We start from the raw sequence: 25810 nt of genomic DNA, 5'->3' as shown, positions 1-25810 counted from the left end.
AAGACAGCAGAATTAGGAATGTTTAAGGCTGTACCAGATTTTAGAAGTCAGACTGGACTCAAAGAAGACATTATTCTATTGGGTACCTGAAACCTGCACTGATTCTGCTTATTCCACCCCCTTTGCCTGGACATTCTGCACACCTGTTCCAGCCTCTTTGGATACAATTCCTGGGCTGTTCCCTCCCCCATGCCCCTAATTTAAAGAGCTGCTGGATCTCTGCTTCTCCCCCCACCTGGGCCAGTCAGTGTTTGCTGGTGACTCAAGTAATTTATAAACAGTGAGATTTATTATACAAAACACAATTTTAGGTTAACACAGTCAGCATTTAAGTACTTACAACCTTGTGCAGTTTTCTGGAGTAATTTTTACAGAGCAGCAGAGCCCTGTGAGCAGGCCATTGATAACATCTGTGTAAATCAGCAGAGACCCTGCAGCCTGTGCTCCGGGCTGGAACTCAGCTGGAATTCAGTTGGATAAGAGGTCGTTGAGGCAGCAGGCAGTCTGAGGGTCCTTCAGCAGGGAGTTCACCACGTCATAGAACTTGTGGTCGTAGGCCAGCCTGTAGTAGGTGTAGATGTCCTCGCAGTGGGTGAGGAACCGCTTCAGGTTCCTCAGGGCAGCATCAGCAGGGGGGTGCTGCTGTTTGACCCTGCACAATTGCACATGGAACTGAGACACAGAAGATCCCCAGGCCCCTGAGACTCTTGCTCTGGGCTTGCAAGAATGATGTTTCAACAAGAGGTCGTACTCAACACCTACACTTGAATCTCCTGGTTGTTTGTTTGCTCTGATTAATTTTAAGGATTTGCTCTGCCCAGCCCTGAGCGCCCTCCTTGTCCAGCTCAAGGACAAGGCTGGATCAGAGTGACTTCCATGCTGTGCCAAGGACCAAGCCTACCACCAAATCCTTCCATGGGAGGGCAGGCAGGCCCTGGCACAGGGTGCCCAGAGCAGCTGGGGCTGCCCCTGGATCCCTGGAATGCCCAAGGCCAGGCTGGACAGGGCTGGGAGCACCTGGGACAGTGGGAGGTGTCCCTGCCATGGCAGGGGTGGCACTGGGTGGGCTTTAAGGTCCCTTCCATCCCAAACCATTCTGGAATTCCATCTCAAGTCCCCAGAGCAGGTTGGACAGTTTAACCCTTTCCTGCTGCCCCTCTGAGGGGCCCTGTGCAGGTACAGCTGCAGAGCCTCACTCACCTCTTGGCCACCTCCTCGAACAGGCCGGGCTGCAGCGGCCGCTGCTGCCGGAACTCCTCCAGGTACACGAAGTCCCCCCTGGTGATCACCTGCTGGAACAGAACCTCAGCCCAGTCCGGCAGGAACTCGTAGGCCTCGGCCACGATGGCTGCCTGCAGGGAGAGCAGGAACAGGGAGGGGGATGGCACACAACATCCCACACAGAGACCTCACTGCACAGCACGTTCCATACTGAGAACTCGGTACTGGGGAGCTGTTTGACCCACCCCTTGCTGCTGTTCTTGAGAGCAGCTGTGCAATACAGGGTAACAAATACAGAGAGAAATACTGGGTTACAAAGCACTGTGACCCTTCCTCAGCCCCTGAACAGGGACACCTTCCACCATCCCAGACCGCCCCAAGCCCCATCCAGCCTGGCCTTGGACACTGCCAGGGATCCAGGGGCAGCCACAGCTGCTCTGGGCACCTGTGCCAGGGCCTGCCCACCCTCCCAGGAACAATTCCTTCCCATTGTCCCATCCAACCCCCTCAGGAAGCCATTCCTGTGTCCTGTCTCTCCATCCCACAGGATATAAGGCCGGGGTAACAGCCCCAGGCTCTGAGGCCAGGAGAAGGAGCTGAGCACTCAGGCACTGCAGTGCCCAAGTCAGGGTCCTCCTGTCTGGAACAAGGGAGCCCAGCTCACCTGGTAGAACCTGGGCAAGGCCAGGATGGCTCCTGGCAGGTCCTGCCTGCCCAGGTTGATGATCCTGGTGCTCTGCCCTGAGCCCAGGAAGTGCAGCTGGAGCGTGATGAGCCGCGTCTGGCGGCGGCAGCGCAGCGCCTGCCGCACACACGAGTCCTGGAACAGAGCAGCTGAGAGCTTCCAGGGGAGCCTGGGAGCATCCCTGAGAGAGCTCAGAGCCCTGCAGTGCCTGAGAGCAGTGACACTCATTCACATTCACTGCATTCCATCAGCATTGAACAAAGCTTCATTCCCACAAATACTTCCACCATAATTGCGCTTGGGTTTAAATACTGTAATTGTTCTGTCCTTGCTCATTAAGCTCATGGTCCCTGCCCTGACAGTGTAACCCACCTGTAACCCAGGGTTTGTTAAAGCCTGAGCAGGGGCCAGCACAGCACACCCAGAACAGCCATGCTGCTGGTGCCACTGGGCTGCAGAGACACAGATCCCTTCTGCACTGGGCCCTGCCCACCCTCCCAGGGCAGCTCGCTGTCTTCTCCCAGCCCAGCCCACTCCTCATGTGCTCCAAATGCTGTCCATTCCATCTCGCTTTACCTTGGAGTAACTTTCTGCTGCATCAATGAAGAGAGTCACAGCTTTCAGCAGCAGCTTCTTTAAATTTGGAACATCCTGAAGAGACTCCTCTGAAACAGGGAAAAAGAAGGAATAACCAATTATTTTTAAAGGTGACAAAGTAAGTTACAAAACTCCCTCCCAGTGCCAAGTCTGTCCCCGGTGTTGTCTCATAAAGCACCAACAAACTAAATCAAAATTTATGTATTAAAAAAGCAGGAAGGAGCTTACTGCCTGTTCAGTTAATGGACCAAAGCTTTGCTGGAGCCTGGTTGAGTGATTGGAGCCTGGAAAGAAACCCCAACCACACATTTGTGGCAGATCCCAGCACTGACCACTGCCAGAGCCACTCAGAAATCACCAGGCACAGCTCCTGGTGTCGCTGCTCTCCCAGCACTGGCTGCCCACGCTGCAGAGCTCACCCTGTGGCTGCCACACTCCAAGACAGCCCCCAGCACTTCACAGAGCCCCTGCAAGGCCACTGTCACATCCTGTGGGCTGAGGGAAAAACCTGGCAGTGTCTGTAGCTGCTCCACAGGAATGTTACATCAGGAAAGAGCCCTGAGTGTCAGAGCCCTCTGCGCTCAGCCGGGGAGCTGCTCAGGGCAGGAGCCTCCCACCGGCAGCCCCAGGGCTGCTCAGGAGCCCGGGCCCTCCCCTGCCCGCCCGTCCCCGCTCACCCCAGGGCCGGCACTCGATGAGTTTGAGCTGGGTGCAGGCGGCAGCCTCGTGGTTCTGGCCGATCTCCCGGCACATGCTGAAGCACAGCGCGATCATGTTGTGCTTCTCGCTGTCGCCGGGCCGGCAGCGCTTGGTGTAGTCCAGCAGCGCCGCCTTCAGCGTCCCGCTCTGGCACAGAGGGCACCCTGAGCACCACCCCTGCACCCACCCCGCCCCCAAAAGGGACCACTGCACCCCACAACCCAGCAGCAGCCCCACGCTCAGCTGGGGATGAAAATCCAGCACCCATGCACTTCTTTATGTACAAATGTCAACATGTGACATTTCTTTATGGCTTGCTTAAAAGAAAGCTGTGAGCATCTGTGATTTTTAAAGCCCCCATGAAACTTCAACTGCAAATAAAAGCAAAGCAGGATGTTAAAACTATGACAATGCCAAGTTTAAGCTTCAACACTGCTCTCGCTGTAGCCCTGAACTAATTAGGATATAATGGTTCAACTAAAATAAGAATAAACCCCAGCATTAATTTATTTCTATGAAACCCGACTCTCGATTCAGGAAGTAAATTTTACTCAGGAAGTAAAATGCCCAGACAATTTCCCCCTGTGTAACCTGGGTGTAAATTCCCTGCACGTTTGCCCCTCACGTACCGGGTCCAGATTCTTCCTCATGAGCACCTCGAAGTAGTGTTTCTGGTGCAGCAGCTCGAAGATGTAGGTCATCTCATTGTACCTGCCAATGCCCGTCAGCAGGCGCACCTGGGGACACCAGGGCACCTCAGCAGCTCCAGGGAAGTGCAACAATCCCAGCCCAGGGCAGCCCTGGCTGCACGTGTGCCCCTGGAGCCACGGGGGCACTCCTAAACCAACCCAAACCGCAGCTGTCCCACAAGGAGCTCAAAGAGCATTGGTTTATCTCATAAAAACAGGCTGTGAAGCTTTCAGCACTGACACCATTCCACTGGGCACCTCCCAGGCTCCAGGAGATCCTTCAAGGCAGCAATTAAAGATGCCCAGTGCCACAGAGCAGCACATTTCCCCAGCAGCTGAATCACCACTGGGCAGGCACAGCCAGGGCAGGCACAGCCAGGGCAGGCACAGCCCCTGCCAGCCCAGGACAGCCCCAGCCAGCCCCTGCCAGCCCAGGACAGCCCCAGCCAGCCCAGGACAGCCCCTGCCAGCCCAGGACAGCCCCTGCCAGCCCAGGACAGCCCCAGCCAGCCCCTGCCAGCCCCAGCCCCAGGGACACTGACCACCAGGCCGTACTCCTCCCTGGGAGCCAGGTGCTCCTCGGTGAGCAGCCGAGCCGCCTGCAGCACTCGAGTGATCCCCTCCATGTGACACGTCAGGCTGAAGAGGCTGTGGGCCAGGATCAGCAGCTCTGTAACTGAGGAGCAGAACAATTCTGGGGCTGAGGAAGTGAATTATTGCCTCTCTCCAGAAAACACAAAACACACACAAGCACAGAAGCCCCAGCCTGCCCCAGCCAAGGCAGACAAATGTGTAACACATCATCACTGCACTGGGAAAAGGAAGGGCACGAGTTTTGCATTTGGGTTTGAAACATTCAGTTCCTAACTGTGATAAACATGAACAAAGTCACAATGCCCCTTCTGTACAAACCACCACGACAGCTCAGGTCACTCCCTGGCTGCATTTCCCACTCTTGCTTAGCACAAAAATCTGAATTTTGTTTGGAAAATAAACCCTTAAGCAACACCCCTATCTACAGTGCACATCCTCAGCTCTACTAACTGAGTATCAAATTTGAGCTTGGCAGCAGAGCCTCCCCTTTGAGCTGTGAGTTTAAGCCAACGATGCCACGTTAGTTACACACAGGTTACACCAGGCAGGATTTGCCATTTACTCACTGCAGGACAGCTCCCCACGGGGCACAGAGGAGATTTTATCCAGCAACTTCATCCCGACCAAGGTGTGATCCTGGCACAGCTTGGCAAGCTGCAGGAGCTCCTGGCTCTCCACTGCAGGGTTCCAAGCCTGCTTCTGCCCTGTGGCCAGAGAGAGAATTCTGTCACCACTGCTGATTGTCCAGGAGAGAACTTCTATTATTTTTATCATTAATTAACAAACCCCAAACAAACCAATCTGGTATCATCCAGACTGACTGGGACTACAATCCTAAAGACACTTTGGGTGTTACTGTTAGATTTAACAATCAGAAAACACTTTTTTTGCCAGTCCAACCCAACAAAATCCTAGTGGTCAACCATACAGCTGCCCCTCATTTCCCAAAGGAAAAAAGAAAGGGGAAAACCCTTTGTCATGCTTTACACAGGGAAATGCACATGATATTCCCAAGTCAGATGATGTGGGGCAGCAAAGACCAAGGTTAAAAATCCTTTTTTTAAAAAAAAGTAAGTTTTTGTCCATAAAAATGCAATCCTAACTACTGCAACACCCCACTGGACACAGGAATAATTACAAATGAACATTTGTACAGAACATTACACAAGGCAGACAATGCTCACAGAGCAGAGCTGAGCCCTCAGGGACAGAGTGCAGGGGCTGCTTTGGGACACACCAATCCCCCCAGAGACCAAACTTGCCTGTCCCCTGTTCCCTGTGCACAGCCCAGGTGTGTCCCCACCTGTTCCCAGTGTCCCCAGCACAGCCCAGGTGTGTCCCCACCTGTTCCCAGTGTCCCCAGCACAGCCCAGGTGTGTCCCCACCTGCTCCCAGTGTCCCCAGCACAGCCCAGGTGTGTTCCCAGTGCCCCCAGCACAGCCCAGGTGTGTCCCCACCTGTTCCCAGTGTCCCCAGCACAGCCCAGGTGTGTCCCCACCTGTTCCCAGTGTCCCCAGCACAGCCCAGGTGTGTCCCCACCTGTTCCCAGTGTCCCCAGCACAGCCCAGGTGTGTCCCCACCTGCTCCCTGTGCCCACACCAAACCCCAGCACCAACGCAGCCTGTCCCCACCTTTTCCCTGGGCCGAGGCCAGCAGCTCCTGGGTGATCTGCTGTGCCAGCAGAGGTGCCACGGTGGCAGGGGGCAGCCCCTGGCAGGTGATGAAGGCCTGGGCTCTGCGGCCCCGCTCCGGCCCCCGCCGCGCCAGGATGGCCCCGAGCACCTCCCGCGGCTCCCGCGCCGACACCTCCCCGAAGGAGCAGCTCAGTTCCTGGGGGCACCACACCCATCAGGGCATCCCTGACCCACAGCACCTCCCCAAAGGAGCAGCTCAGTTCCTGGGGGCACCCAAACCCATCAGGGCATCCCTGACCTGCAGCACCTCCCCGAAGGAGCAGCTCAGTTCCTGGGGGCACCCAAACCCATCAGGGCATCCCTGACCCACAGCACCTCCCCAAATGAGCAGCTCAGCTCCTGGGGGAGCACCCAAACCCATCAGGGCATCCCTGACCCACAGCACCTCCCCGAAGGAGCAGCTCAGTTCCTGGGGGAGCACCCAAACCCATCAGGGCATCCCTGACCCATGGCACCTCCCCAAAGGAGCAGCTCAGCTCCTGGGGGCACCCAAAATCCATCAGGGCATCCCTGACCCACAGCACCTCCCTGAAGGAGCAGCTCAGTTCCTGGGGGCACCACACCCATCAGGGCATCCCTGATCCATGGCACCTCCCCAAATGAGCAGCTCAGCTCCTGGGGGCACCCAAACCCATCAGGGCATCCCTGACCCACAGCAGCTCCCTGAAGGAGCAGCTCAGTTCCTGGGGGAGCACCCAAACCCATCAGGGCATCCCTGACCCACAGCACCTGCCCTTAAGCCCAGCTGATGCCTTAGGTTTGAGCTTTCCTATTTTCCAGGTTCTGTACTGCATTGGTTTGTAACTCTGAACTTCACATACAGTGTCAGCAGTTCTCCTCTCAGCTCAGTCAGATAAAACAACCCTTTTCCAGCCCCAGAACCAAGGACAGCATTGCTTCAGGCCCAAAAAGTGCAAACAACATGGAATTGAGGAGAGCAGTCTGGGAGGATGGCACTGCATCACCTGGAGCTGGATTGGACAGCTGTGCTCAAGCTCACCTCAGCACCTCATGCCCAGGAAGCCTCTGGCCTTTTCCCACACGAAGGGCTGGAATTCCACCCTCTGCAGCTCCTTGAGGGCACCTGCCAGGACCTTCACCCCCTCACCCTGCCCTCCCCAGCCCCAGCAGGGCTGCCCAAGGCCCTGGCCTTACCCTGGAGAGCTCGTAGAGGCACAGGACCTGCCTGCAGTAGCCCCTGCCATGGACACATTCCTCTGCCAGGGCCTTCAGTGCTTCCACCACGGCATCATCCCCACACCCCAGAGGGGTCCAGTCCTCCAGGCTGGATGCTGGGAACAAAAAAAACATCAATTCCCATCTCACAAAGGCAGACAACTCCCTTACACCTGGGCAAGGCTCCCAAAATCTGCACCAACCCCAGAACCCTTCCTCAGACTTTGAAACTGAGCTCTTGGCACCTGTGATTTTTTAAATCTTACATTTGTTTCAGGGTACAAACAATGTAACAGAACACAAATATCCCCAATAATTTCTCAGATATAAAATTTCTAAGATTAAGTAAGGGCTCTGCAGCCTTCCTGATGGGTTAGGATTCATTTATGCTTTTCTGTGTATGTTCAGCTTTAGAAAGGGATGGTCCAGCTGAAACTTGCCCACTCAGACTTCTCAGACATGCAGAGAACTTCACAGATAAACATTCTCAGCCTTAGCCTTGCTACTAAACAAGAAACACCAAACCCTTCATAACGCACGAAGGAATCAGAAAAACGTATTAATTAAGGAATTTCCTTGCTTCAGCTACAGAATAAAACATTAGTAGTTGTGTTTTCTAAAAGCAGGAAGAGGGAAAAAGCCCAGGGCTGCTTCACTGAACTGAGAGCTTTAACAAATGAAGGGTTCAGGAGGATGGACACAGGAGCACACAAGGACACGAGCATGGCAAGGCCACGCACCGCTTTCAGGAGAGCACCCATGCAGCAGGGAGAGGAGGCAGGAGGAGCCCAGGGCCTGCAGAGGGAGGGGAGAGCAGAGCAGAGCAGGGGTCGGGGGTCACTCACCGCCGGGGGCTGCGCTGGCCTCGGCCCCCAGCAGGGCTCGCACCTCGGGCTGCAGCTGCTCCAGCCCGGCCTCGCCCCGGGCCAGGGCCCTGCACTGCAGCACCAGGGCCACGTCCCTGTGCCACAGCTGGAAGTAGTGGCACACGCGGGCGGCCTCGGGCACGCTGCCCTGGTCCAGCAGGGCGCCCAGCAGGGCCCCCAGCGCCGCCCGCTCCGCGGCCCCCAGCGCCAGCCGCGGCTCCCGGGCAGGCAGCGCCCGCAGCCCGCGGGGCGCCGCCGCCTCCAGGGCCGCCAGCCCGGCGAAGGAGAACCGCCGGGCCAGCCGGGCCAGCGGCAGCGCCCCGGGGCACGGCTCCGAGCCCTCGGGCTGCAGCGCCCCGGGGCACGGCTCCGAGCCCTCGGGCAGCAGCGCCCCGGGGCACGGCTCCGAGCCCTCGGGCAGCAGCGCCCCGGGGCACGGCTCCGAGCCCTCGGGCAGCAGCGCCCGCTGCGCCACGCGGCACCGCCAGATCTGCTCCTCCACCTCCTGCAGCTCCTGCACGGCCAGCCCGGGCTCCTTGGCCAGCCAGTGCCCCGCCAGGGTGAGCAGCAGCTGCCTCTCCACCATGCTGGTTGTCTTCTCCCGCCCCGAGTAGTCCCACACGTGGTCGGCCTGCTGCAGGAAGAACCCCGCTGCGGCTCGGCTGCAGATGGAATGCCTGCTGAAGGTGTCGTTGCACTTCTCCCAGAACTCGGCCCGTGTCTGGCTCTGATGCCACTGGCCAGCAGCTCTTAAATGATGCAGATCCCTCAGAACCTGTAAAACCCACAGAGGTTTATCACAACTGTCTGTCCAAGAAAGAAAACTCCAGCTCACACAGGATGGGCAGCACTGAAACACTGGATTTAGGGAAGTGCCCCAACATGCAACAAGTCACAGAACTGGTTTGGCCTGGAAGGGACCTTAAACACCATCTCCTTACACCCCCCGATGGACAAACCCATCCGTTCTTCTCCCCAGATAAAACTGATTGCATACATATAAAAACAGGAAGAAAATAAGGACAGTTGTCCTGTACCCTGCAGCTCAGCACTTGGGTGCACTTGCATTTAAAATCAAAAATTACTCAACAAAAAATTAATGTTTCAGGAAGGCTGAGAAGTTGCATCCTCCACCCCGGCAGCAGCAGGAAGAGGTGAGTGTCACCAAGGGCACTGTACCTCGTGTGTGACCACGCTGTCCACGGGCAGCTCAGCCAGGGCTGCCACCTCCCGAGCCAGGCTGAACATTCCCTTCTCCTGCAGCTGCTCCAGAATGGAGCTGCACTCCCCCTGGAAGGCCTCCAGGCTGCAGGAGGTCAGGATGGAGCGGCCGATGGAGATGGAGGAGTCCCTCAGGGCCTCACTGAGGGCACAGAGCCTCTTCAGGTGGGGGCCTGGCAAAAGAGAGCCAAGAGCTGAGCCGAGCTGGGGCCGAAGCCCAGGGGAGGCTGAGGCCCCCTCAGGAGGGCTGGGGTTCGTGCTGCCCTCACCATGCAGCAGGAGGGTCTCTGCTGCAGCCAGGAGCTGCAGGAGCTTGCCCAGCTCGTAGTCAGTGCGGCACTGCTGCACCATCAGCTCCAGGAGGAACAGCGCCTGCGAGCGCAGCCACGGCGGCGGCACGGCGGGGGCCGCCCCCCCCGCAGCCCCCAGCTGGGGAAACAAGGGGGTCAGGCTCGGGGGGCCCTCCCGAGCTTCTGGGAGGGAACGGAGGCTGCAGCAGCCGTGCCCCTCCTCGGGGAACGGGGAGCTGCCAGCCCCGAGCTGGGCTGAGCCGGACACCGCGCAGCAGGCGAGCAGCAGAGAGTGCCGAGAGCAGGGGCAGTGGGAGAGCTGAGCAGGGCCAGCAAGGCCAGGCAGAATTAATTGCACAGAGTTAATTGTTACACAAACAGCCCTGGCACTGCTGGGGAAGGGAACTGAGCTGCCTGAGCCCAGCGCCCAGGAAGGAAAACCATCAATGTCAGCTGGGAACCAGAAACTGGGAGGGAAAGGAAAGAATTGTTAAAGCATCTGCACTGGGAGACGGCGTTTTCACACACTGCTCCTCTTGGCCCAGCTGCCCAATCCCAGCAAGGACATTCACCAGAGAAAACAGACTTCCTTACGTTTGCCAGGCTTTCCTGAAATTTGTCCAGTTTGGTTTTAGCTTCCTTGTACTTTTTACAGTTCATGCAGAGCTCATACATCTCCAGGATGTGCAGCAAAGGGGAATCCTTTAAGACACAAAACCAGATGATAATAAATTCCCAAAGTACCTCAATCAATTAATTCTACTTTAAAAAATCATCTATTATTTTATTCAATAAATGCAGAATTTGTCTCCCTCACCAGCAGAACAATGAACTTTTAATTTATTAAAATTGCATGCAAGGTTGATGTAGGATCTAAAAATCTGTGATAATTGGAAGAACTTCCACTTTGACTGGGAATGTCAGTGGATAGCCAGGCTATCCTTGGCATAAAGCAAGACAGAGGGGGATTTACAGGCCCAGAAGGGTGAGACACATCAAACACACCCCTGAAACCTCATCCCCTCACCTTTAAAAAGAGCTGGAAGCCATTCAGAAGCGTTTTACTCTTCTGCTTCCTCAAAAAGACTTTCCAGATGACAGCAAGGTCCTGCAGGTCCCACTGGGGACCCTCTGCCAGGCCCTGGGTGTGGGCGGTGGCCTCAGCCCTGGTGGCATCATCCACAGAAGTGACAATCCACACACAGAGGCAGGAGATGAGGTTGGCACCCTGGAAATGCCAAAAGGAAGGGTTTACACCTCCCCTCCCGGTGGAAGGGGGCACAGCCACCCCAGAAACACAGGAGCAGCTGTGATGGCACTGCAGACAGCCCTGTGGCACAGCCTGGCACAGCCAGCAGTGCCCCCTCCCACCCCCACAGGGGTGCAGACTCACGGGGCAGCAGAGCCTGGCACAGCCTGGCACAGCCTGGCACAGCCTGGCACAGCCAGCAGTGCCCCCTCCCACCCCCACAGGGGTGCACTCACGGGGCAGCAGAGCCTGGCACAGCCTGGCACAGCCAGCAGTGCCCCCTCCCACCCCCCACAGGGGTGCACTCACGGGGCAGCAGAGCCCTATGGCACAGCCTGGCACAGCCTGGCACAGCCAGCAGTGCCCCCTCCCACCCCCAGGCCCAGGGGTGCAGACTCACGGGGCAGCAGAGCCCTATGGCACAGCCTGGCACAGCCTGGCACAGCCAGCAGTGCCCCCTCCCACCCCCACAGGGGTGCACTCACGGGGCAGCAGAGCCTTATGGCACAGCCTGGCACAGCCTGGCACAGCCAGCAGTGCCCCCTCCCACCCCCACAGGGGTGCACTCACGGGGCAGCAGAGCCTGGCACAGCCTGGCACAGGCTGGCACAGCCTGGCACAGCCAGCAGTGCCCCCTCCCACCCCCACAGGGGTGCACTCACGGGGCAGCAGAGCCTGGCACAGCCTGGCACAGGCTGGCACAGCCTGGCACAGCCAGCAGTGCCCCCTCCCACCCCCACAGGGGTGCACTCACGGGGCAGCAGGCTGCCAGCACGCTGAGGATGGGGGCCTGTGCCCTGAGCCCTTCAGCCAGCAGGAACCTGCAGGGGCTGGGCTGCTCCTGGCACTGCAGCAGGGTCTGGAAGAGGCTCCCTGCACGGGCCCTGCCAGCAGCACCTGCCTCAGCACCCAGCAGCCTCCCCAGGGCCAGCAGCAGGTGATCCTGGAGCACAGCAGGGAAATCCTGCAGCAGGGGAATGACCTGTGGGGAAAACAGCACCAGAACCTTGTGAGGCCAGACAGGAGAGGGCAGGATGGAAGCACTGAACACACACAGACAAAACACTCTCCAAATTCAGTTTTAGAACAGCTCTGGAGACCTGGAGAGGAAAAAGAGTACTGCAGGTGTGACTTATTCTAATGAAAGCTCACCCTTTTCCACAAAACTCAAATGTCTCCTAGGGAGCCTCAGTTCTGGTCTCTCTTGCAGTGCACCAACAGAGCATGAAAAGGGTCTACTCAGGTGCTCTTGTGGAGTTACAGATTCTTCAAAAGCACAAGCAGATCCAAGTTAAAAATCCTAGGTCTGCCAAGCACCACCTTACCTGGAATTTCCCACTTAGCTTCCTCACATGACTTTTCCCAATTGCTTTTATTGGAGTGTTTTATTCATTTTTAAATCACATTCAAAATTAAACTTGGAAAATTTGGATTCTCAAAAGTTTAAGTATCTTTACAAAAATAAAAAAATCAATTTGAGTTTTAAAAGGAAAGAGGAGTGGCTTTATGATAACATACACTGAACATCTGGCAACTCTCCAATTAAAAAAAAGCAGTAACTACTTGAGTTTAAATTGAATTTACAAGTGTGGCTGCAAGGGAAGGGCTACCACAGTCCCAGGGTAGGGACATCCCCAGAGAACCCAGGGACTGGTGAGGCTCCTGCTGGCTGCACACTGGACATTGCCTTGCTCCCAGGCTCAGTGTAGTGCACAGGTAGCTCACCTGGGCTGGCTGGTGGCCGTGGAGCTGGGTCTGGATCAGGAACTGCAGCCACTCGTTGGATTTGGCACATTCCCTCAGGAAGGACGTGCTCAGCTCCAGCTTATGGAGCTTGCAGAACTGCATGACCAAGGACCACTGCCTTCTGCAGTCACTGGATGTCCTGCACAGAAGGCAGAGAGCTGCAGGTGCAAAGAGCTGCAACGCTTGCAGCAGATGCTCAGGTCTGAAGTGACCCTGGGGCTGCCTGCAAACAGCCCCAGGGCATGCCAGGGGGTCACAGCAGCCAGGTCACTGTCCTGTGCTGCCCTCCTTGCCATTTTCTGACACACAGACAGCAGAAGGCAGTGCTCAGCCTCCCTTTCCCTGGGGAGCCCTCAAACCAGGCTGCTCTCACCTCTTTATGCCTTGCTGCTCTATGGCATCCCAGAAGGCCTCTTCCAAGGAGGTGAGAACTGCTGCTGCTGCTGCCTTCTCCCCATCAGCCAGCTTTGTTAACTTCTCAACTGGTTAAAAGAACACATTCCTGAGGTGCTACTGGGATCAGAGCCAGGGCAGCATTTTCAGGAGTAGCTCCCAGCTGGGAAAGCAGACACCTGTGGCCCTGGAGTTAGCAACTCAACTTTCTGGAGTTATTCCTAGGATAAAATTAGTTATTTCTAATTTCCCTACAGCTTTGAACACCTGATGTCCCTGCAGGTGCATGATAGGAAGGAGAGAGGAGATTTGGCAATGGACTTTGTTAAACTCCCTGTAATGTTGTTACAGCTGAACCTCACTAGTATCAGGGCCAGGCAGCTGCTGGACAGTGCCTGCTAGATCCTGATACAGGCTCTGTCAGCCCTCCTGCCTCATCTGACACTACAGCTTCAAAGTGCACCTTTCAAAATGAGTAGAGAAACAGGAACAAAAGAACAAGAACGCTCTTCCATGCTTCTAGGGCACTGCTGTGCCCCCAGGCAGCACCCTGCACCCCTCCCTCCCTTCCCAAGAAACCCAGAGCACTATCCAAGGCAGAAAGGAGAGCCTTACCCAGGGAGTCCCTGCTGGGGCTGTGGCTGGAGATGAGGCTGGCAGCCCTGAGGGCCACCCGCAGCCCCAGGCTGTCCTGCCCCAGCAGCTCCAGGAAGCACACGCAGGCTGCAGCCACCGAGGGGACACCGAAGGAGCTCAGAGCCAGCAGCTGGGCCTCCCGAGCTGCCTGCTGGATCCTGCAGGGAACACACACAGCTGCCACCCACGGCACCCCCTGTGCGAGGGCAGCTCAGCCTCCCTTTCCCAGATAAGCCCCAAACTCCCTCCCAGGCAAACAAGCACCTGTGGGGTGTGCTGAACTCTGAGCCCTCAGCATCAAGGGTAACTGTGAGCCAGAAGTTTGATATTTGTAAAACACAGGGGATGAGAATGAAGGCTGGCACGTGGTAAGCAGAGTTTGCAATTTGATATGTTTATCAAAAACAAAAGGTAGTGGAATGGGTGTAATAATTAACACAACACCCCCTCAGCAGCTGAGAAAGGCACAAAGAGCCTTTGCAGAGTTTGCAGTCCACTGCAGCACCAGGGACCTGAGTCTGACCTGCAGATGGTGCTAAGAGAAAAATGTACCCAAAGGGTTTTTCCACAGCAGTCACTGAAATAACCCTGCATCCCTGACTGGCTGTTAAACCATGACTGCACTCCACTTTAATGCATGTTTCCCTTTCTGCCCCAGTTTTACCTGTTTACTCAAGAGAAACATGACGTTTCTCTCCATCATTTCCACAGGATCTGTGTGGAAATGATGGAGAGAAACAAACAGTGACTAATACACAAACCAGACAGAAACAAAGTGATTTGTTCTAATTCCCACACTAAACAGCAAATGTCATGTATTCAAGTAAGATGTGTCACTGGACTGTACCCTCCTGAACACCTGATTTTGAAGCCCCAGCCAGGACACTTAATTCCATCAACCTCCAGGGCATTTTCTGCCCTCCCAGTTAAACTAAAGAAGTTCCACCAGAAGGCAACATCACAGAAAAAGGGCATCATGCTCCTACAAAGTCACCTAGGAGCTCAAGTTCCCAAAAGAAGAGCCCAGCCATGTTTGATCAGACTGGGGATCTTCTCCTCACTTCCCCAGTGCAGATTTATTGAGGTCACTCCAACAAAGCTCACCTCACTTCAGCCATATCTGATTTCTAACCTTTAGGACAGCCCCAGTTCCCCTGCTGGGCACTCAGTGCTGCTGGGGAGGACACTCACAGCTGCCTGGGGGTTTTGCTCCTGGCCAGCTGCTGGCCCAGGAAGGTGCCGAAGGCGAAGGCGGGCCGGCCGTGCAGCAGGTAGAACAGGAAATCCAGCCTCTCCAGCACGGCGTGCCTGCCCACCAGCTGGGGGCTGGAGAAGTGGGGCAGCTGGCTCCAGGCATCTGGGAACAACACAGCAGCACTGTCAGGGACACTCTGAATGCACAGCAGCAGCGGGGCTCAGCTGCAGAACCTCAGGGGAGAGCCAAAGGGCTCCTGGGGCTCCAAGTCACACCCAAAAGCACTCTGAAATCCCACTCCTCACTGGAAAAGCAGAGCTCTGCACCACCTCACCTTCTTTGGAGAAGAAAACATTTGTTTTCTATCTTATATTTAGATAATTTTCTATATTTAGAAAAAGTTCTGCCTGTGAAGAGCTTAACACAAAAATCTAGGATTCTAGTTCAAAACAGAATTTCAGTAAATTACATTACTTTTCTTGTGAAAGAAACTGCTCTTTGAGTAAATTTATCTGCCAAATAATTCCCCTGGAAAGTAATTTATCTTAGGTGCTCAGGCTAGGAAAGCATGTAAACCTTGGCAAGGGACATACCTGACACAGCAAGAGTGTTTGTTGACTGCCAGCCAAACAATTTTGTGGGATCAAAGGGCATTAATGACTGAAAGATCAGAAACAAAATAAATTGAGGCCACTTAAGAACTTCACATCAGTGTCCTGTAACTCTCGATTTCTAATTCTCACACCATTACAAACATTACAAAATTTAAGTATTGCAATTTCTGCACTATTAAACACCTTGCCCACTGAACACTGCGAGAACATCCCTCTGACATTCCAGCACTGCAAACTCACAGGGTGCAGGGACCACTTGGAAAGGCTGCTCAGGATGAAGCTGTGAACTTCAGCTGCACATCAAGGATCCCAAAGAAACAACCCCTGGCCCCCATGCCCAGCTTTAGCTGCAAACAAACTTCTCTGTCCTCGTGCCCTGCCAAAAGCACTCTGTGTACCTGCAGAAGGTGGTAGAGGGAGATGTCAGGAGGCAAAATTCCATGAGCAGTGCAGGAGGGGAAGAGAGCAGCCTTGAGCTTGGGGTAAGGGGTCAAGGCCATCTTCAAGAGCTGTGGATCAACTTTCTTTAGAGGTTTTTCTGTATCTTCGTTCTGAAGGACCTACATTGCAAGCAAGCAAAATTAATTAGGAGCAAACTGCATTCAATAGCAACAAAACAATTTTGGGGTGTCCCAATTTAGCCCACAGGAAGCTGACAACACAGAAAGTACCATCTTCCTTCCTGTAAAATGCTTTCAATTGTATCAGACCCACGTTCCCCAGCAGCTGATGCTGCAGGTGACTGTGCTGTGGATCGAGACACTCTGGTCACCCCCCTGCTCCAGCAGTTTTCTATCCAAGGGGGCATTTTCCATCCCAGCCATGACAGGAGCAGCAGGACAGGGGTCAGGCAGTACCTGGTCAATGCCCCCAGGCCCATAGACCGTGGTGGCCAGGGCCAGCAGGGTCCTGCCCTCCAGCAGGATGCTGCTCACACCCCCCTGGCTGCTGGGGATCAGCATCTGGGCGTTGGCCAGACTGGCCTGGAAAATCATCTTGGGATCTTAAAAGGAAAAAAAGTGACATTTAACTCCATGTAAAACCAGTATCAAACCATCAATCACACATTACAGCTGCCCTCTGACTGGGAAAATGCTGAATTTTCTACTCTTTGTTGTCCATACTGGTTTCCCTCACTCTGCCTACAAACACAGAGAAGATAAGCTAAGATTTACCAAGCTTTGCCCACACAGATAGGCTGGGCTTGAGCCCCACAGTTTAGCACTGGAGTGGTTCAATTCTTTATCCTACACTGGCCATGCTTGCTAATAAAGCTGCACTTGGGCTTAGTTTTGCCTTTTGTTGATGTGTGACTCTGCAGAAGATGAAATGTTTCCAAAGTGCAATGAGTTAGGGGCACTAGCTCTACTGGTTTTCAGTAAAGCAAACACACAATCCCAGGGCAGAGAAATCAAAATGCACCCCAGGGACTAGAGGAAGGTTTGATTTCAATGGGATGTGTGTTTTCTCATGAATTCTCCTTCCTCTCCACCTGTTGGGATGTAACTGAACTGGGGGTAAGGATGATTACACACAGTGATTCTCACTCCTGGGCAGTCCCAGGGCTTTAAGCACAGTTCCAGCAGGAACTACAGTCCAGATCTCAGAGATGAGGAGGTGGTGGACAGGGGCTTTGCAGCAGAGCAGAGGTTTAACCCAGCTGTGCCAAGCCCTGGGCTAGGGCAGGAACATCAGCCCCCTCTGGAGCAACTCCTACCTCGGGGATTGCTGGCAACCCCTCTGCACTGCACCAGGAACTCAAACCAGGGATGTGCTTCCTGCAGCTCCTTGTTACCCAGGACAGGGCAGTTTGAAGGGGTTAAACTGCAAATAAATGAGCAGCAGAGTGAAAATACAGCATTGGTAACCACTGCTGGAACCCAGCATTGAAGAGAGGAGCATCCCATGGGTGTTAATACCAAATACAAGTGGTTAGACAAACAACCAGAAAATGATGTACTGGCTTTTTTTCTGGTCTGCTTCTACAGCTCTGGTAATTCCAGTGTTAGACTGGAGTTAAAACTCAGAAATTTTAATTGCCAAGTATCCATTAAGTGGGAAGCATTCATATAGCTCCAATAGCTACTAGTGGTACCACCTTCAAACCCCAACTAACCCTAGATTAGGTGGAAACCAGCAATTTCCTTATCTGTGAACATATCAGGGGTCAACTCACACTTGTGCTCAAGAGTTTCTGAATTCAGTAAATTCTCAGTTTCTGAAGAGCAACTTGTCTTGGCTCATTTAGGATTGTATTGCTTAGAGCATTAGACCAATTACAGCTGTGATGGTTTCCTTTCATGACTCACACACAAATTAATACTAAGGCAGTCTGAATAAAGCTTCAAAATACAGCTTAAAATCTCACACACTGCCCCAGAGTTTCTGGTAAATGACACTGCCAGGGCTGAGGAAAACTCCCCCCACCAACTGTTCAAATTGTGTTTCCTTCTTTAAATCTGGGCTCCCTTGTGGGATTTGAGGGATGGGAAGCATTCCTACCTGTAATAGTCCAGGTAAGTGTACAGCAGGTACTGCAGGCTGTGCTCCAGGCAGTGCAGGACAAACTGAGCATGGAAGTCCAGGCCACTGGCAGAGCTGTATTTTGGAACAGGGTGAGGATTCTGCAGGACTCCCCCCAGGCACGACAACCTCTGGAGCAGCAGCTCAAAATCTTCCAGCTCAGAAGGGACAAAAATTCCCTTTCTGTCAGAAGAAAGCACAGACACTGACCACACAGCTCTCCTGGACAAGTTCTGATGGCTGTTTCCAGCTCACCATTAGAGCAGACCCTTCCCTCCCAGGGATTAATTCCCTGCTGAGGCAAACACAGAGTGCCAGAATCCATCTGCCTGTGCCCCAACAACACCGTGGCTACTGCAGGGCACTGCCCAGAGCGAGGTGTGAGCAGGGAAATGCTCAGGCTTTCCTCCCTTGCATTAAAGAGGGCATCAGGAATATAACCCCTAAACATCCAAGGGCTGAGGGAGGAGTGCTCCTGCTCCCATGGCTCTTACTGTTGCCAGATAGCTGAAAAGAGGAGACTAAAATCACATTGATCAATGGATTTGTGCTGTTTCCAAAAAGAGCAGTATAAAAACTAATGTGTATCAAGGATTTCATGTCTGATTTTGGCTTCACACAGGAAGGAGAGAGAGTGGGAAGCCTTGGGGGCCCTACCTGGCCAGCTTGTTGAGGATGTCCTGTCTCATGTAGGGGCTGCACAGAGTGCTCCTGTCCACGATGTCAGGGCTCAGGGGGGGCCAGGCAGCTCTGCCACACGGAGCCTGGCTGGGCTCTGACTCCTCAATCCAGGAACAAATACTCATCCAGTCATGCTGGGCTGTCAGGTGCATCCAGAGCACCTCAGGACTGCAGGTCTTGAGTTCTGTGTTTCAAAAAAGCAAATGGATGAAACCAGCTCACACAAACACTCCTGAGGGAAATACTGGTGTTTTCTTACACAGACCTGTGCAATTCTGGGACCTTAAAGAGCATCCAGTTCCTTGGGCAGGGACACCTCCCACTGCCCCAGGTGCTCCCAGCCCTGTCCTTGCCCAGCCTGGCCTTGGGCACTGCCAGGGATCCAGGGGCAGCCCCAGCTGCTCTGGGCACCCTGTGCCAGGGCCTGCCCACCCTGCCAGGGAACAATTCCTCACTCCCAATATCCCATCCATCCCTGCCCCCTGGCACTGGGAGCCATTCCCTGTGTCCTGCCCCTCCAGGTACCTATTGTTAATGAACAGTTGCCATGAGGTCAAGGGCAGCTTTGGAGCCTCACGATGGCAGAGCTGGGAGCAGTTCCCCAGGACAGGGGGTGGGACAGGACGTGGCAGAGGGTGGCATTCACACGAGGCAAGTCCCTTCCAGCTAATTCCAAACCCCTCTCCACAGGAGGAGCCCAGACCCAGGATGGAAGAGGGTGAGCCCCACTGTCACCCACTGTGAGTGACACGCACAGTGACCTCCGTGGCTGTGCCCACGGCCGTGCCAGGGGGATGCCAGCTCCCAGTGCAGCCCCAGAGGCACAGCACTTGCCTTGCTGTGGTTTCCAGGGCAGCAGCACCATCTCCTGCAGCAGCTGCTCCCAGCAGAGGGCCCAGCTGAGGGTGAGGGTGAGCCGGGGGGCCCCGGGGCTGCCCCAGCCCAGCTGGGAGCCCAGCACTGCCCGGGGCCCAGAGAGCTCCTGCTGCCTCCTCCAGCTGCTGCACCTGCAACAACGGGCTGGGCTCAGGGGGCTCAGCAGCCCCAGCACAGCAAACAGCACCTGGGCAAGGCTCAGCAAAGCCCCCAGCCCGGCGTGCCAGAGGGACTGAGCTGAGCTCAAGGGCTCAGAAGTAAAGAACGGCCTGCTTTTCCAATAAATTATCAGTATCATAACAGTTTTATCATTATTTAACTGTAAAATTATTTTCTAGGTTATTTGGTTTGCTGTATTGAAGACATCATAGATCAAAACCAGAGCAAACATGTGAACATGAATAACTGAGTGGTGATTCCAATATTATTATTAAAAATGCTTCGTTTGAAGCAGAAGAGCTCTGCCACCCTCACAATAGTTTGTCATGACTCACACAGCAGTTTGTCACGAGAGAACATGACAGCACCTGCCACAGTAATGAGAAAATGACTCAGTCCCCACACTGACTCTGACTTCTGCAAACGAACACCAGTGTGAAATTAATGAAATTAAAGACTGTATTTGTTAGTGCAGTAAATCTCACAGAATGTAGAATACAGCACATTTTAAACCCCATTAATGCTATTAATTAATAATTAAAATTAATAACCCACATTACCTGGAAAGAGACTGAGTCTCTTTGTTTTCCTGGAAGGATTCTGAGTAGAAGCTTTCAACCTGATGCACAAAGTCAATCATTTTCTTCTCTTTTTCAGAAAAATAATTTTCTTCTTGTAAGACTTTCACCTTTAATTGAAATTAAAGTGTTACCTCCACCTGTTAAAATACTACCTCCAACTGCCCCCAGTTTTCATCTATCTTTAATCTATTCAAGTTGTAAATGATCCTGCAAGTGCAAACAATTAACCAACTGCAGGGAAACAATTCTGGAAGCAGAGGGCAATGCACTCGAATGACAAGAGGACTCCAGACTGTGTGAGAGAACCAGATCAGAGCAATGAATGACACTGCAACAGCTCTGTAGCTGAAGTGCAGATGGAAAGGGACAGGGATGCTCCAGGAACTGCCCTGGCAGGGTGCAGGTACAAGCCCTGGCTGTCTCTGCTCTGAAGGTCAGTGCAGTCAGGGCTTTCTTGTCAGCCTAAGCCTTCTTCTGACCCAGAGATGGGGCAACTGAGAGGTGTTTAATAACTTTTATTCCATTTTCAGTCTCATGAGAAGAGTGAGACAATACAGATGTTATAATTCACAGCATCACAATCAGAAGCCAACTATTTCCTAATTACACTGTAAGTGTTTCTTGGCCTATCAGCTTTAGCCACACCATGCTGTAAATGCCTCAAAGCCAGTCATCTAAAATTGCCCCTCATGGGTCCTACCACAGTGCATCTTTCATAGTTCTATTTCTCTAAAATACCCAGTTTTGTTTGTAAGGCCATCCTTTGAAACTTGTTTCTAGTTCCATTTCTCTCTCAACAATGTCTGCTCCTATTCCATAACATCTCTCAGCCAGCATTTCTTATCTCAGAGTTTACACACAAATACACACTATGTGAGCCTTCTATCAAACCTTGGAAGTTCTCTATAAATCCATCTCCCAGAGTTCCCCTCAGCACAAACCCAGCCAGGGCTGCAGGGCTGGAGCCAGGCAGCCTTTGCTGCACTCACCAGGAGCTCCCTGACGTGCCTGTCCTGTGTGTGCAGGCAGATCTTGTGCAGCTCCTGCCTCACGTCCAAGCCCTGCCACAAAGGACACTCGCTGTAAGAGGTGCCCACAGAATGCCCTGACCAGATCCCACACAGAGGGAACACAGCTGCCCTCCTCCCAAAGCACACAGCCCTGACAAACAGGCTTGGGCCAGCCCCTGCAGCAGCTCCTGCAGGGATGTCCCTGCTGTCCCCAAACCCAGAGCCGCCCTCCCTGTGCTGCTGAGCCAGCACACAGCCCCAGGCAGGCTCCCTCAGCAGCTCCTCCACCAGCCCACTCCCCCTGCAATCCCCCTGTTTCTGGGGAGTCAATCCACCCCAGCACCTGCAGCTCCCCGTGCCCGCTCAGTCCCAAAGCAGAGGGAGAGAGTGAGCACCCCCACCCCTCTCACCATGTTCCTGAGCAGCTCTGAGGCCTCCCTGGGGCTGCCCTTCAGCAGGCAGTCATAGGCCAGGCTCAAACCTGTCTGCATGAACTCCTGCAGACTCTCAGCAGGATGCTGCTGCCTTCTGAAGAAGATCTGGGCCTCTGGTATTTTGTTGCTCAGGATGGCCTCAGCAATGACTTCCTAAAGGGAAAAACACGGAACTAACTAGATCATCCCTGTGCTGATTTTCCTCCCCAGCACTTTAAGACATTTCCATGATCTCCTCATATAAACTTCATCACAGTAGCAAAACTGGGTTGCAGGTTTTCACCTCTGGAGTCAGTTTTTCCCACTCTTGGCTCTCTTCTATCTCAGGCAGGTCCTCATCCAGCTCAGCTCCCTGCCCCGGGGTCACTGCTGGCTGAGGGTATCTCCTCAGGAACTTCCTCAGCCTAATGATGTAGTCAGTTAAAATATCTGCAGCCTTCTGCAGGAACTCATCAGGCTCTGCCAAAAGCATCCAAGAGATCACTTCAATGGGAATGAACAGGCAGGATTTTAACATTTAGCAATGCTGAATTAATAAATGTGCTGATTAGTAAGCAATCAGCAGGACTGATTATTAGCTCAGAGGGCAGAGCACATCAGCTCTGTCCCCTGTGCAGCAGGCAGGGACAGCCCAGCACCCTGTCAGGACACAGGACACAGCCACAGCCCCACAGAGCTCTCTGCCCTCACTGAGGGCTTCTCCTGCCCAGGGACCAGTAAAGGAGAACTGAAATTTTGTATTAATCCCACCAATTAGTCAGGTAAATCCAATCTAAACACAGGGATGAACATCCTTCACTCACTTAATTCTAGTATTTTTATGTGAATTCCAGGCAAATTTAAGCTTTTAATTAAAAGAATTAGCAGTTCTTACTTACTTAAATGATGACACATTAGTAGCTATGACCCAGCAGGAGTGATCTTACCCTCTGTGTGCACAAAGATTTCCTCCAGCTGCTTGGTGAGGAAAGTCAGGGTGAGGTTCAGGAGCTGCTCAGAGAAGGGTTTGCTGTGAGGCTCCATATCATTGTCTTGGATTGCTGAGCAGAGCAAGTTTAGAGCTGGCCTGAGCTCCTCCAAATCTGCAATGGTTCCAGAAACAGCTCACACATCTGCATCCTGCACGGAGCCAGGGGCAGAGAGGGATGGAATAAACCTCTGAGGTTCTGCACTTACTTCTCAGGTAGGACTGGGAGGCAGCAGCCCCAGGGTGCTCAGGCCCAGGGCTGGCTGCAGACAGACTGAAAACACTTTCTTTGCTTTTTAAAAACAAGTCCACCGTGTCCAGCTGGTGATTCTCCAAACCTGCCTGGACAAACAGAAACAGAACAATCAAGCATGGATTTACACCCATACACCACACCCTTACTGCTGGGGTTCTTACTCCATCCTCAGTGACACACACAGAAAACCAGAGGGGGTTTAAACTCTGTGGGCAGCACCTGCAGCCTGGAGTAACAAGGTGACCTGCACAGTGCCTGCCAGGCTCCTGTGCCAGGCTCTGCTCCAGCCCTGCCCTGACCTCCACACACAAAATGTTACTGCAGCAATATGAAGTAAATACTATGAGAATCAACACTCTGAATAAGCTTACATCAATTTCATAAGATCAGCACAATAAACACAGAAATCTAGTTCCAAGGATTTCTTTTCATATTTAACATTTTGCAAGGGGACAAAAACTGCTGCAGAAACTGGTAAAAACGCTTTTGGGTCCACTGCTTTGTTCTCTTTTATTTTATTAATGTGCATTCACTTTGCTGCTGTACTTCTTCCTTTGGGTTACTCATCTGCATGGGGTTTTGCTGTTTATTCAATAACCAAACCACTTCCTTTTGCCCCTAAGTTTGAGGCACACTTTTAATTGTGTCTAAACCCACCCTGGCATTGCTAACCCGTGTTTAATGCTTGGAATACAGAGTTTGTTTGCAAGACCTGAGGCAGCTGTCCTCACCTCGAGGGCATGGATGGGAATGGAGCACCTCTCCCAGCCATTGAGGTGGCACAGGGAATCCACGACCCCGGCGCTGCCAAACATCATCAGCCTGGTCAGGAACTCCTCCTGAGTGACCCCAAACAGGACCAGGGACAGACCACGCTCTGAACGACACAACCAAGCCATTATTAAAGACAGAGCAGCCCCTTTTTGGGCAGCAGCATTTCTACCCACTGCTGCTTCCAGAAGAGAGAGGCAAGGCTGCAGCGGCTCCGCTTGGATTTCCCCCACGCCGGAACACGATGGGAGTCACCCACCAGCAGCCAGGTAAAACACTAAAATCCCCCAAAGCAGCTGTCTCAGGACAGTTTGTGAGCCCTCACCTGTCAGCAGCAGACACAGAGGCAGCTCTGCACTGCACTCCACATAGGCACTGCTTCTGCCAAAGCGGGAACACGTCACGTCCCGGGACTCAAAATCCCAGAGCGCCAGAGACAGCCCCGTGTCCTCTGCCTGCACCACAAACACAGCCTTGGCTCCAGTCACCAGTCTGCACTCCAGTTTCACCATTTCCTGGGCTGCTCCCACGGGGATGTGTGCCCACTGCTGTCCTGCAGCCCCAGGCTGGCCTTGGAGTGCTGGGGAAGCTGCCCACGTGACAGCCCGGGGGACAAAGGCCACCATGCTCTCTGGATCCTCACAAACTTCAGGATCGTGATCTTCCAGATGGGTAAAAAACTGATACCAAGGCAAATTCAAGTGGTTAACCAAATCTGGAGAGCCTGGTGTTCTTCTTCTTCTGACTCTGCTCCACAGTGAAGAGAGGTGTGCCTTCCAGGACCTGCCAGGGGACAGAGTCACCTGTAGCACCAGGCATTACCCCAGGAACAAGGCAGGTAAAGCTTTCTCAGTTGGATAAAATGCACTTAGAGCTCATAAAATCCATCCAGCATCCTGCATTTTAACCTTACCATGGCCCCTTTCTTTGCACTTAAATACTCCCTGCAGGCAAGCTGAGTGACCACAGCTGGATCAGCTGGCAACATCCATGTTCAGCATTTTTACTGAAAAGCTTTCTTTTCCTCACAGAAAAGTGCCAATTAAAACACAGTAGAACAGACAGCTATAAATACTTACATATAAATTATTGTTATAGATAGTTATATATAAATGTTCTATTATTTTTTAATTGATAACAAAGTTATTAAGTAAACAACCATCTAAGAGAATTAACTCCAGAACTGAACCCTTCTCATCTGTGCACCAAGTTATAACTGACATGCTTTATTGGTATCAATGCTCTAAGACCCACAGGTAACCCCAAAGCAGCAATTCCTGGTTGGAAGCTGTCCAATGCCACACCTAAATCTGTCTTGGTCCACCCCAAGTTCAAAACATTGCCAGCACAATGGCTGATTTTACCTGTCCCAACTACACCTGAAAAACCAGATCAGCAGTTTATTGCCAGTGATGCAAAGGAGGCAAGGCCAGCCTGTGTCAGGAGTTCTTCCCCCTGTACCTGTCTGTGCGGAAGGGCAGGGGCAGGAGCTCCATGCTGTGCTCAGAACTGGCCAGCTCATCCTCCTCCAGTCCCTCTGCAGGCTTCACTGGGAGATTGTCAGGGTCTCTCTTACAGAACAAATGTTCAGGGAACTGTCTGTAAAGAAATAAATATGAAATTTCACCTTGCTCAGATGATTTAAGATGCTTTTTTCATGTTTAACTCCTCCAGGAGCTCTGGGTGCAGTTTTGTCTCAGGGTGAGAAAACTCTCTCAGTTTTCTCTCAGGTGAGCCATCAAAACCTGATGCTCTATCCTGAGATGGATACCACCTCTTAACTACCAGCTGGCCCTAATTTATCAAGCTAAATCAGCACAGCTGAAACAGCTGTACCAGCACAGTTTGATAATTCCATAGCCCACAGTACTTCTGAAAGGTTCTACCACCCACCCCTGGCAATGAGAGCACCTCATCTTCCTGGAAAAAATCTGAAGGGCGAGACAAAGTTTATCTGCTTGTTAACAGACAGATTAAAATAAAGAAA

At 53.1% G+C, this 25810-nt stretch overlaps 1 protein-coding gene across 9 annotated transcripts in view; it reads right to left on the bottom strand.

The window, feature by feature from the left end:
* Window positions 1–267: 267 nt before the first annotated feature.
* Window positions 268–25810, bottom strand: part of SPG11 (SPG11 vesicle trafficking associated, spatacsin) — a 28882-nt gene continuing 3339 nt past the window's right edge. Inside the window, exons 5-40 of one of the 9 annotated variants that reach the window (XM_059858786.1) lie at window positions 25285–25422; window positions 24149–24606; window positions 23784–23929; window positions 23006–23138; window positions 22756–22911; window positions 22113–22288; window positions 21806–21982; window positions 21375–21446; window positions 20365–20492; window positions 19604–19776; window positions 18746–18953; window positions 18068–18271; window positions 17283–17389; window positions 16423–16568; window positions 15964–16125; window positions 15545–15611; window positions 14948–15113; window positions 13736–13914; window positions 13101–13209; window positions 12707–12866; window positions 11736–11963; window positions 10760–10960; window positions 10327–10434; window positions 9712–9871; window positions 9401–9615; window positions 8201–8996; window positions 7335–7471; window positions 6117–6315; window positions 5052–5189; window positions 4434–4567; window positions 3832–3939; window positions 3181–3349; window positions 2483–2571; window positions 1886–2041; window positions 1201–1352; window positions 268–652 (exon numbers count right to left, since the gene is read on the bottom strand). In XM_059858786.1, the coding sequence (XP_059714769.1) occupies window positions 469–652; window positions 1201–1352; window positions 1886–2041; window positions 2483–2571; window positions 3181–3349; window positions 3832–3939; window positions 4434–4567; window positions 5052–5189; window positions 6117–6315; window positions 7335–7471; window positions 8201–8996; window positions 9401–9615; window positions 9712–9871; window positions 10327–10434; window positions 10760–10960; window positions 11736–11963; window positions 12707–12866; window positions 13101–13209; window positions 13736–13914; window positions 14948–15113; window positions 15545–15611; window positions 15964–16125; window positions 16423–16568; window positions 17283–17389; window positions 18068–18271; window positions 18746–18953; window positions 19604–19776; window positions 20365–20492; window positions 21375–21446; window positions 21806–21982; window positions 22113–22288; window positions 22756–22911; window positions 23006–23138; window positions 23784–23929; window positions 24149–24606; window positions 25285–25422 (6439 nt within the window). In that variant the 3' untranslated portion in view covers window positions 268–468. The other 8 variants (XR_009488196.1, XM_059858789.1, XR_009488197.1 and 5 more) reach the window with 8 other exon arrangements.

Source organism: Haemorhous mexicanus, chromosome 13, assembly GCF_027477595.1.
Source record: "Haemorhous mexicanus isolate bHaeMex1 chromosome 13, bHaeMex1.pri, whole genome shotgun sequence".
NCBI classification, from domain to species: domain Eukaryota; kingdom Metazoa; phylum Chordata; class Aves; order Passeriformes; family Fringillidae; genus Haemorhous; species Haemorhous mexicanus.
This window is presented reverse-complemented; position numbering and strand designations above follow the sequence as displayed.